Source organism: Mauremys mutica, chromosome 3 (assembly GCF_020497125.1).
Source record: "Mauremys mutica isolate MM-2020 ecotype Southern chromosome 3, ASM2049712v1, whole genome shotgun sequence".
Lineage (NCBI taxonomy): Eukaryota > Metazoa > Chordata > Testudines > Geoemydidae > Mauremys > Mauremys mutica.
The window spans coordinates 756,092-768,216 of record NC_059074.1 but is presented as its reverse complement, the minus strand read 5'-3'; the positions used below and the strand labels follow the sequence as shown (position 1 = coordinate 768,216).

The 12,125-nt window shown below is 46.6% G+C and overlaps 1 protein-coding gene and 1 long non-coding RNA gene across 2 annotated transcripts in view; one reads left to right on the top strand and one right to left on the bottom strand.

Moving 5' to 3' along the window:
* LOC123366766 (ethanolaminephosphotransferase 1-like) overlaps positions 1–6,705 on the bottom strand; it is a 56,580-nt gene extending 49,875 nt beyond the window's left edge. The window contains exon 1 of the mRNA XM_045010466.1: positions 6,554–6,705. Coding sequence (XP_044866401.1) covers positions 6,554–6,610 — 57 coding nt within the window. The 5' untranslated portion in view covers positions 6,611–6,705. The remainder of the gene's footprint in view (positions 1–6,553) is intronic.
* On the top strand, positions 5,724–11,493 carry LOC123366767. Its single transcript, XR_006578177.1, has 3 exons — positions 5,724–5,859; positions 9,901–10,044; positions 11,363–11,493. It is a non-coding gene; the product is annotated as an uncharacterized LOC123366767 (long non-coding RNA).
* Positions 11,494–12,125: the final 632 nt, after the last annotated feature.

Here is a 12,125-nt window from a genome sequence, read left to right as displayed (position 1 = left end):
TGTGTTCTGGACATTTTTCTGGAGAGTAAACCAAAGCTCCTAATCTCAATTCACTGCTTAGATTAGAAAATAGCCATCAACTTTTTTCCTGCCCCAGAGGTATAGCATATCTGTAACAGGGCAGTCATTTGGCCTGCTGTTCAACAAGGCCACATTGAAGACATTGGACATGTATTTCAAAAACAGCAGAGAGCAACCTGCTATCCCAGGCAAGTTTTCAGAAAGCTACCATGCTCTATCAGACAATACTGTAGTACATATTACAGCAGATCTATTAGGAAACAGTTTTAAACCTTTAACAAAGACATAAGAAAAATAACGTGCTTTGGCAGATACTAGTCACTCTATCCTACAATCATCAGAACAGGAATGATAATTAGTAATGCTATAAAGGTCTGGCCGTATTTGTTACGGCATCCTGTTAACATGATGATATGCCCCACTCTGCTTTAAAAAAAACCCACTGCATTATTTAAAAATGAATACATCATTTTTCCAGAGATTAACTAAACATGCGATTCAAAGCTTCTCCTTCTCCACATACCCACTGCTTCATCTAGAGGAAGAATGAAAAAGAATGCAGACTGTTTTTGTGGGAGTGGTAGGAACTGGCCATTCAACTACATTAGCTTCAAACCTGATATGCAAGTTGTTAGCACCAATTGAAAAGCCCTGTGAGTTGGAGAAATAAAGAAGTCATTTTTAATTTTTGGGGGGTGATTTTTAAAAATGAGAACCTGCAGTAAATCAGTAATGCACACTAAGCTCTATCAGTATTCTGAAAAGAAATCCTAATTTTCTGAGGAGCTTATGTTTTCAGAAACAGCTGCTGAGAGTGTGTCACAGGCACTTTCAACTCATTCATGACACAGCAGCATTCTACATGATGGAGAACAGATTACATTTAGTCTACAGACTCCTAGAGAATTCTGGAGTGCTCAGGACTTGAATAAAAGCACATTCTGAAGCCAATGCTAAGGAATCAGCAGCCCAAGGTTGGGTGGGAAGAAAGCCAGAAAATATCTAAAAAGCACTCTGGAGACCAGAAGAACCTAGAAAGCATGAAGCATAATAATGACAAAGAGGGTTGCAAACACCATTTGATTTGTCCAATATAGTAACAGGCCTCTAGGAGCAGTTTGTTTGCCACATCCACCCATAACCCTTTGATATCTGGCCTTCAGCCACATCATTTTTGCTGCTGTCACCCATGAACATATTAAAAATCAACAGAACATTTGGACGTCTAGTACCTGGAGCACTGTCTCACAGTAGAGATGCTGTAGCCAGAACATTCAGCACAAGTCAATTTACTCAATAGTACCAGATGTTCCACAGCTACCTATAGCAGATGTTCCACAGCTACCTATAGCAGATTCACATACAAGATCAATTAAGCAAAAGGGTGCAGCCTAAGATATGGCTCTCTGCACTGGGTGGTTTTGATCAGGCCAATGTTTTTAATTAGGTCTTAGAAGGAAATTATAACCATGCCATGCTTTCAATCAAGACCCTGTGTCTAATCTGTAAAGATTTTGTTGGACTAAAGCCTCTCTTCTGATGATCCACCTCACAGTTTCATACCACAAGACAATTGGGCTTGACAGGAATACTGCTGCAGATGAACCTGCTCAGAGTGAAGCTCTGCAGAGATCCTTTGACTGCATCTCCTAACCAGACCAGAATGAGACCAGGCCCGTTTAGTTTCAAAGCATGAAGCAAGATTCCCCCCACCCCCACCCCTTTTTCTCCACCCTTCCCCAGTAATAAGGTTTAAAGAACAGCTATCATTTCTCATGGGGGAGGGGAGGAATAAGAAGCAAGTAACACCAGCTGCAGCAAGGAATGAAGAAGAATAAGCTCCCTCATGGGCAAATTCATTGTTACTGTATGTAACACCCAGCTATCATAATAAATTAGAAATGCTTAAGATAGACTAATGTCTCCTTGCCCAGATCTCAGTATTACCTTCCTGTTTATAACAGATCCTCAATGGGAGGATAGTATTGAGTCTCCATATGGCAACTGGGAGAGACCAGAAAAATCAGCACTTCCTGATGCATAATATCTAATTCTGCCTGCAGCATCTGTACGTTCAGAACTTCCTGCTTATTTCCGTTAGCATTCATCTAGTGCCTGAGCAGAAGATCACACATCAGGAATCTGCAAGCTCTTCGCAAGCTGGAGGCTTGGAGTTACAGAGACTAGCATCCAGGAGGACTTTGCATCTTTACAAAGCAATTAAAACCAAGGTACCTGTATTAAAAGACAACAGACTGAGGCTTTCACATAACTAATAGTGGGACTTTGAATCTTAGGATGCCTTATTCACAGCACCATTTTGTTTGTCTCAAGAATAAGGAAAGAGGAAAATAAATAGAAAACTACTTGTCATTGATAATCCAAGAGAAAAGCAAGCTAAAGATGGAGATATTTTATGACCCAATATTTGTTATGCTATAAAAAGCCATCCCTTACTTTTAAGAACCAACTGTTGCTTCTGGCTTATTAAAAATTACACCTCCAAATCATAGGAGTGAACTCCTCAGTATGCTTTTATTTTTGACCCTGCCAGCTACCGGCATTCCCTGCCTAGGTACTTATATGGCTCCCATCACTGCAATATCCAAGTAGCTCTCACAAGTAAAAAGTTACAATATTTCTCACTTCCTTCTTTGCTGACAAGAAGATGGCTTGGGTCTCTTTTCTTCTACTGGACAGACACTGGACTGGGACTCAGACAACCCAGGTTCAATTTCCAGCTCTGCCACTTCTTTGCTGGGAGCCCTTGAAGCACAGGGAAGGGATTGACTTGTGCAATTTCCCTATCTGTAAAATGGGAACAATGATACTAACTGCCTTTGTAAAGTGCTTTGAGGCCTATGGATGAAAAACATGCATTATATAAGAGGTAGGCATTACTGTAACTAAGTAGTGAATATGTTATTTCAGGAAAGGCTGGATTTCCTTCAAGCCTCCCCAACACCAAGACTTTTGAAGTAGTAATTTGTTTGTGTTTTCTCACCTAGCCACCCAATTTGGAGTACACATTGAGACCACTTCTTAGCCTGCACCCATCATACACTTCCCTAAAATACTGGAGAGAACCAAGTATCTCATGGCAGAACTCTGGTCTACAATCACTTGTGAAGCACCAAGTACGCTTATTGTTAAATTGTACAACAATGCTTATTGTTAAACTGTTTGCTGGCAAGCTTGTGTACCACTGGAGAATTGTACCTACACAACTATTCTCCTTCCAATGGCAGAAAGTTTTAAACAGCAGAACAGATCCTTCAGGATAGTGCTTTGGATGCTGGAGGCCATAAATGGGAGTGCTTGAGCAGACCCCATGTTATATCCTTCAGATCTTTCAGGTTTCTTTGCCATCTTTAATAATACAGGGCTGCATTTTGTAGAATTTTACATGCAGCAAAATTAGCATGACCTTGAACAAGACACCTTTACTTTGGATTCCAGACCTCTATCCTTCCAGTAGCAGAAATAATTTGCACACCAACACGTGTCAGAGTATAGGATGCTGAGATACACATGCAGAATCAGAAGCTAGAAAGATGATAAAAATAAGCCACATTTCTCCTGTCACCTCCACTCAACTTTACTGTGATTAGAGTTGCTGGAGTGTCCAAAGGCTCAATCAAGACTGAGGTCCCATTATCCACATCACTGAGGCAGGCACCATATCTGCCCAAGACAGCATTGGCCAGGAGGGTTGGGAGAGAACAGCAAAAAAAGGCAGCCACCTGTTCTATGCAGGTATCAGAGGGGTAGCCGTGTTAGTCTGGATCTCTAAAAGCGGCAAAGAGTCCTGTGGCACCTTAGAGACTAACAGACGTTTTGCAGCATGAGCTTTCGTGGGTGAATACCCACTTCTTCGGATGCATCCAACGAAGTGGGTATTCACCCACGAAAGCTCATGCTCCAATATGTTTGTTAGTCTATAAGGTGCCACTGTTCTATGCAGTTTTCCAGGTGGTTTTCAGCCACCAACTTCCAAACTTGGGGAAGTGAATCATTATCTCCATTTTACAGATGGGGAAATTGCACTTCCCTCCCTCAGAGGAGCGTTATGAAGACAAATACATTTAAAGGTTGTGGAACATAATCTATAGGAACGGGGGCCCTGAGGAATTAAGATAAAGATACAATTTTAGCCCCTGAAGCTGCAAACACTTATGCATGAGCGCAGTCCCATGGAAGTCAAAGACTACTCATGTGAGCCATGTTACATATCTGCTTAAATAAGTGTTTGAAAATTTAGCCCGTGATCCTGCAATCTTGTGGTTTTTGCCTATATCGGCTTTAAAAGATTCAAGTAAGATACCCTATTACTGTGGCATTTTTAAACGGCATGTAAAATTTAACAAATAAATTTTAATATAAAGTTGCATTAACACAAATTTTCAAAGCCTGAACGTGACTTGATTTAATAATAATAAAAAATCTAATGATTTAAACCTGTCTATCCCAGTTCCTAATCTGTAAAATGGGGATAAGAACACTCCTACCTCCAAGGGGTGTGGTGAGAATAAATAAGCAATTGCTATGATAATGGAAGCCATATAAGCACCTACAATACATAGAGCAATTCTGCTGCTGGTTTGCTCAGGAGACCCAGCTCTCGCGAGGGATGGCCCAAGACTGTGGCACTCGCTCTCTTACCCATTTCCAGCCCATGCACAAAGCACAGTTCCTCCCCCTTAGTTTTCTATTACCCTGACGTGCCATGGGTTTGGAAAGGCACCCATACACAATCTATCCCCCTGGGTGAGGCACAGAGGAACCCCACTTGACTGGTATTAATCATGAGGTTTAACTCTTGAAGGTGCTCAGAGACCAAGGTGATAAGTGCTATATAAAAAACCTAAATGGGATACAATACCATGCTAGTACCCGAGAACCAAACAAAATTAAGTGGAAGAAGGTGAAGTTAACCTGTCTAGTTTCACTCCTGATGCGGGGGCCGGGCGGGGGGAATGAATATCAATTATAAAAAAATAAATCCAATTTTATAGTTATTTTGATCTGAGTGAAGTTTTATTAGTACCACAGATTAATATGAGTCTTATGTCAAGTACCTTAGAACATTATAAAAGGGACCACGAGTTTTGGTACGTCTGCTTCTGTATACTGGAATTTGGATGCCCCCCAAAAAGTCTACTCGTGATTACAATTATTTCCTTAAATAGGTTTCATCGATGTACACTTACTCATTGCTCCCACACGTTTTAAGCTGTATTATCTACATCAGAGGATCAGCTTCTGTATAAGAACACCCATCAGTTTTGCGACATAAAACAGCAACGTGCACCCATGTATTTAACGTGGTTGATTCTATAAGGTGTTTGCAGGTGAATACAGATCTAAGTCCCACGACTCCCGTTAACATCAAGGTGACTCACGTGACTCAGACCCCATGCAGCAAGCTGACAGCACACTCCTACTGCGGAAAGCCACAAGCCCAGTCAACAACAACATTGCAACACAAAACAGTCCTACTGCGGAAAGCCACAAACCCAGTTAACAACAGCACTGCCACACAAACAGCCAGGTGTATACACCCACTGTATTCAGAACACAGTGCGAAAACCCCAATCCTGTGTCATCACTAGCTTCACTCAGTCATGTTACAAAAGCTGCTGCTGCTGCCAAACAGCCTGATTAGACCGAGAAGGATTTTCTCAGCCTGAGAAAAGACAGCATAGAAAGTGAGAGTCAGGCAGTAAAAGCTTTTTAAAAAAAAACAACCCGCACCCATTTAAAATGAGCAAAGCAGCCACAACCACACTGAAGGTCACAGTTTTCCCTGGGGACTCCATTGTACCTGCATCACACACGGTAAGAGTTCTTGGGGGAAGACAAAGGAAACGGCTCCCGCGATTGAACTTGGCCGGCTTTAGTCGGTGGGATGTGAATCCGGATCAGAGCCGGCCCGGCGGGCTCGGGCAATACCCAGCAGCACCCCGGAGTGTGCGCTCACCCGGCGGGGGGGGGGGATCTACCCCCCAGGGCAGCCCCTGAGCGAAGGGGGGGGCGCAGCACGAGGCGCAGCCCCCCCCCCCGGGCAGGCGGGCGGGGCCCGGCGCACCCGAGCCGGCCGCGGGGGGGAGATGGAGACTCGCACCTCACGCCCCAGCGGCCCCCAGCGCTGGCAAGTGGGATCCGCGCCCGGGGCCGTCCCGCCACCCCGGATCTCCGGCAGGAGCCGGGCGCAGGGAGCGGGCACCCGGCCCCGGGCAGGCGGGGCAGCGGCGGGGCCGGGGAAGGCGCCGATACCCGCCACCGCGCACGTGTCACGGCGCCCCGGGGGGGGGGGAACAGCGGGGCGCGTCCGCGGGGGGGGGCTGGGCCGCCGCCGCCTCAGGCGCATTGCCCCGGGAAATGCCCCCCCGCCCCCCGGGGCTCCCCCCACGGACCCCCCCCGCCCATCACCCCCCCCGGGGCTCCCCACACGGACCCCCCCCCGAGAGCCCACACGGGAACCCCCCCGCCCATCACCCCCTCCCCCGGAGCTCCCCCCGGCCGCAGGCACCTTGTACTTGTCGAAGCCGCCCAGCTGCTCGGGGGTCACGTACTCGTACCCGGCCATGGCGGCGGCGGGGCGGGCGAGGAAGCGGCCGGTCTGACAGCAGCAGCAGCCGCGAGGGGACTGGCAGCGCGGAGCAGACCTGACTTGGCCCCCGCCGGCTGCCGTCGCCGCCGCCTCCCGTATCACGCTCACGCCCTCCCCTGGCTCGGCATCAGCCCACCCGGCGTGCCTGGTGACGTCACCGCGTCGGCCCTCCCGCTGCCGCCATCTTGGGACAGGCAGGGCAGGCCCTGCCTGTGATCACGTGGCACCTCCCAGCCAGGCAGCGCATGGCCCTGAGGCTGGGTCACCCTGGGGCCAGGCAGGGCTGCCCCCTGCAGGGGGAGAGGGGAGCCCCTTGCTGCAAGGGGGACAATGGGGACAGGATCCCAGGCACCCTAGCGAAAGGGTTGGGGGGGTGGGGGGTCCTCTGCAGGCAGCCCAGCCTGCTGGGTGCCAGACACTGGTGGAGCAGGTCCCGGCCCATTGCTGTAGCCCCCGGGGCTGGAGGGGCCGGGACCCTGCTGGGCTGCAGGTGCTGCACTCACGCAGGATGGTCTGTCCACATAGGCTGCAGCCTCAGAGGTGCTGTGGCCGCCAGCGGGAGCCAGCTGGACCCTACAGATAAATCCTTGAGGAAAAGTAGCTGTTTGTAAATAGGAGGTTATATAATTACACAGCTATCGGTGACACTGCCACTTACTGCATCTGAGGCTGGAAGGCCTGGGCACTGCAGTTCCACAGTAGTAACAAAATCCCCACCCATTGTAAGGCTGGGGAGAACCAGGCTTCCAGGCCTTTGCAGGAGGCTCTGATGCATGCTGTGCTCAATGCTCCCTCTGTGTTTTGATGCTCAGACCCACTATGGCCTGCACAAAGCAGCCATAAACCCAGCTAAGGATTCCCCTTCTATACAGGAGTTGCTGACTGGTGTAGAGGCAGTACACCAGGGGTTCTCAAACGGGGTCAGGACCACTCGGGGTTGTGAGGTTATTACAGGGGGGTCACGAACTGTCACCCTCTACCCCAAACCTCGCTTTGCCTCCAGCATTTATAATGGTGTTAAATATATTTAAAAGTGTTTTTAATGTATAAGGGGGGGTCGCACTCAGAGGCTTGCTGTGTGAAAGGGATCACCAGTACAAAAGTCTGAGAACCTCTGTAGTACACCATCACCCCAATCCCTGGTGCAGACGGCTTGGCCAAGGAAACAAGGGTGTGTCCGTGTGCTCTGGTGAAATGACCTGCGGGGTTGTTGGCAGCCAGCACAATGTATAGCAGTCTTCAGTTCAAAGGATCTAACACTATAAGTTGCTGTTATTCATCACTCAGTGTTCTACATTGCTCAAAAATAGACCGTGATCATTACCTTTGGTAACAAGGTGGATGCGCCAGGCATTCTCAGAGGCTGTATCAGATAGCAAGTCCTAGGGCAAGGGTAGGCAACCTACCAAAGGCGGCACGCAAACTGATTTTCAGTGGCACTCACACTGCCCGGGTCCTGGCCGCCAGTCCAGAGGCCTCTGCATTTTAATTTAATTTTAAATTAAGCTTCTTAAACATTTTAAAAACCTTATTTACTTTACATACAACAATAATTTAGTTATATATTATAGACGTATAGAAAGAGACCTTCTAAAAACGTTAAAATGTATGACTGGCACGCGAAACCTTAAATCAGAGTGAATAAATGAAGACTTGGCACAGCACTTCTGAAAGGTTGCCGACCCCTGTCCTAGGGGCTAAGAGGAAGACTAATGCAATAATAGGGTTTTTCACTTGTAAGTCACCAGTGCAAATCTAACCCAGGTTGATGATAATTCAATCTTTTTCTCATCGGGTGGCTGGCTAGTGGCTTATATTGAGATATCTCAAGCCAATGCTCGGAGTGTAGGTGTCTGTAACACAGCCATTGGATGGTGTCCCCTGCCACGTGACAAAGGTATTAACTGTTTGTAACCCTGACCCATGTGTGTGCTCTCTGGAGTGGCTCACAACTGTAAAAGCAGCAAAGAGTCTTGTGGCACCTTATAGACTAACAGACGTTTTGGAGCATGAGCTTTCGTGGGTGAATACCCACTTCATCGGATGCATGCAAAACGTCTGTTAGTCTATAAGGTGCCACAAGACTCTTTGCTGCTTTTACAGATCCAGACTAACACAGCTACCCCTCTGATACTTCACAACTGTGAGTGCCTCTTTCAGGTTCCACTGTCAGAAAACAGGGCAGACACCCCAAGCTGGGGTTAGATTTCACCAAGTTCGTGACAAATGTAAACTCCTGGATCACTGTAACAGTCTTGCCATGGCATCACAGACAGACTCTCCAGCCTATCTTGCCATCCAGCCAAACTGGACTGTGTAATAAAAGGTAACTCAAACCAAAAATCACACATCAGGTTGCTGCTAGTCCCAAGAGACTAGTCACTTACCCCAGATTAATTGCTACTAATCAGATCTTACATGAAAGACAACAGTGGCAGCCAATCCTCTAGTAAACTAACTAAAAGTTTATTAGTTAACAAAAGAAAAATAAATTAGAGTTATTGAGAGGTTAAAGCAGGTAAAATATATTAACAGGTGAGTCACAGTTTTTAATTCCAAATGGTGGCAGAGAAGTAATAAATTGCCAGTTTTCCAAAAATCTTTTCAGGGAACCCAGGTACTCTCTGGGGATCTCTGCTTTGCATCTGGTCCACTTCCCTGTCAGAGTCCAAAACAATCCAGAGATAAAAGATCTTCCCTTGTATCCATATTTAAAGCTGCTTCTGACAGGAAACAAGCTGACAGGGTCTCTATCCACCTGAGCTTTTCCTTTGGTGAGGGAGAGTGAGGAAGGAATTTGGAGTCTTTTGACATCCTATCACCACACAACCTGACCACTAAAGTTCTTCATTTGCATTTCACAAGGCTGCTTTGTAGTTTGAGGGGCCTTTTAGATACAGGATGTACATAATGTAAATGTTTGCTGTTACATTACAACAGGAACAGTTATTGAAAACAATACAAATAACATTCCACTAGTTTTCATGACGTTTAAACTGCTGAATACATACTTAGACATATAACAATCGTTTTGATCTATGCTAATACGGTTTAAATTCCAAACACACTCATACATTTAACAATTGCTTTGATCTGTACTGATACACAAATGAACTGACTGGCTGTGACCTGAGCTGGCATCTTGCATCATACCATGTCAGGTGACTGGGCCAGGAAAATGAAAATCAGTCTCTTACCGGGTCTCCTGGGTACCACCCCTTTATTAGCCTCCACGGCACAAATTCCATCATTGTCACTGTTTACAGTCACAGGAGAGGCCAATGATTCAACAGGCGATGGACTTCTGAGAAATGGAAACTGAGTTTTCCCAGCAGCTAGGCCACAACTGGGGAGCTTGCCTTCAGGTCACATCAGAACGACCATGGACTTCAGCACCTCCATGATGAAAGGTACAACATGTCTTCAGCTTAGCTTCCCCATAGAGACCACACACAAAACACCCCTACTGAAAACAGTCACTCCAGTCAGAGCAGGGAGTCCTGCATTTAGAATGTGGAAGGAACTCAGATACTGCGGTGATGCCCTTGCAGTACTTACCTAGATATGTGAAACAAACCGCCACCAAATTCCCCTCTAAAACAGAGCTCAGGCATTGGTGCTATGATATGGAGGAAGCATGGACTACCATTGCTTTTATTTGTGGGTGAAATTATTTATTCAGAGGGTGAATTGCTGACTTCGGTCTCCCAGGCTGCCAGTGCAGCGCCTTTCACCTGCACACACACACACAAACTTTTAGCATGTCAGGGCCCACAAACGCAGTTTAATGTGGCCTCAGTTCAGTTCAGTGCTGGACAGATGCTCCTCTCACCGAGGCTGGTTTTACACTGCATTGATTTTAGTGATATCACCCCTGATTTACCGCAGGGTAACTGAGAGGAGAGCCAAGCCCTGAATATATGAATATACTACAGAAAACTAACAAACTTACCACCAGCAGCTGCTCAGATCTCACAATGGTCAACCTGGCCCAAAACAGCTGTACCAACAGCCTCAGATGAGCTCAGTCTTACTATTTCTTTGTAGTTTTAAGTTAACTTCGCATTAGTTGACTCGGTTTTACGGCTACATTTTGTTTTCTCTTGGGTTTTAGAACTACCACTTTAATCAATTGTAGTTGAATAATTAACCTAGAGAAGGGTGAGATGAAGAAGGAAAGAATCTCACCTAATCACGTCTGTGATCAATACAAATAACGATCTCTCTCTCTCTATTCCTGTCTCCACATCCCTGTCTCTTTTGTCCCTATTAAAGTCTCCTCCGCAGCTTCAGCCATGTGGAACAACCTCATCAGTTCTCCAGGCTAAATCCTCACCACGTGAAAATCAGCATAGCTCAATGGAGCTACTCAGACTTAAACTAGATGAGGATCTGGCCCTATATATTCATTCAAAATGCACCTGAAAATGTCCCTTTTCTCCCTTGCCTGCTGTACTGTTTAATTTACATATCCCTCTCATATTGAAATGAGGACCAAATGGTTTAATTTATAATACAGTGGAGTAGAGTCAAACTCAGATCCACTGTGCAAATCAAACTCAGTGGAGTTACTCTGGATTTATACCTGTCCAAAGGAGCCTGATTCTCCTCCCGCTCATGCTGTTTTACATCAGTGTAACTTCATTTATTTCAATGGACTTACTCCTGATTAACCCCCCGGGTACACGATCACCACACATTACATAATGTTTTCCCGTTTTCTTGTAGAATCGCCTTACCTTGGTAAGTGGCCTGTGAACCTCGTTAACTTGTCTCGTTTACCATCCGAAGTTGGCCCAATAGAAGACAATACCTCACCCCCCTTGTCTCTCTAAAAGGCAATTAGACATTTTTGGGAAAAGGCTGAAGATGAAATAAAACATTCCACTGCTTATTCCATGGACATGCAGCTCTACGGCTCTTTCCCCGTGGGCTGGGACAGGACCAATTCCCTGCCTTGTCAATGTCTGGCAGAGACGAGGACCTGGCTGGAAACCCGCTGGCATCGGCTCAGATAAAAGGGAAGCGATGCTGCTTGGCAAGAGGAAGCAGTTTGAGGAACTGGCAAAGCCTGTGTCTGCTCCATCGGCTGAGGGCCCTGGCCTATCTATTGTCAAAGTAGTCTGAGATCTTGGGTTTCTCCCAGGCTTTTCTCTGCTCTGGACTCCCACACAGTGGCAATGGCCAGAGTCTCTCCATTTTTTGCTGGATGTTCCTCTCAGATTCAGACCTGACCGTGATCATCTGGACCGTTGTGACCTCTAGTCTAGGTCACGGCAATGTGCTGTCCCTTGGGCTAATGCCCAAGCCACTTTCAAGCTTCACTTGCGGTCAATATGGCCTTTTGAGTAGGACAGACAGCCCGGAGCATATTACACCTGTGCGCTGTGCTCCACTCTGCCTGCCAGCTCATTTCCAGGTGAAATTACTAATGATAAATCTCTAATTGCTTCCCACGTGCTGAGCAGCCGCAGCTCCAGCTGACATCAAA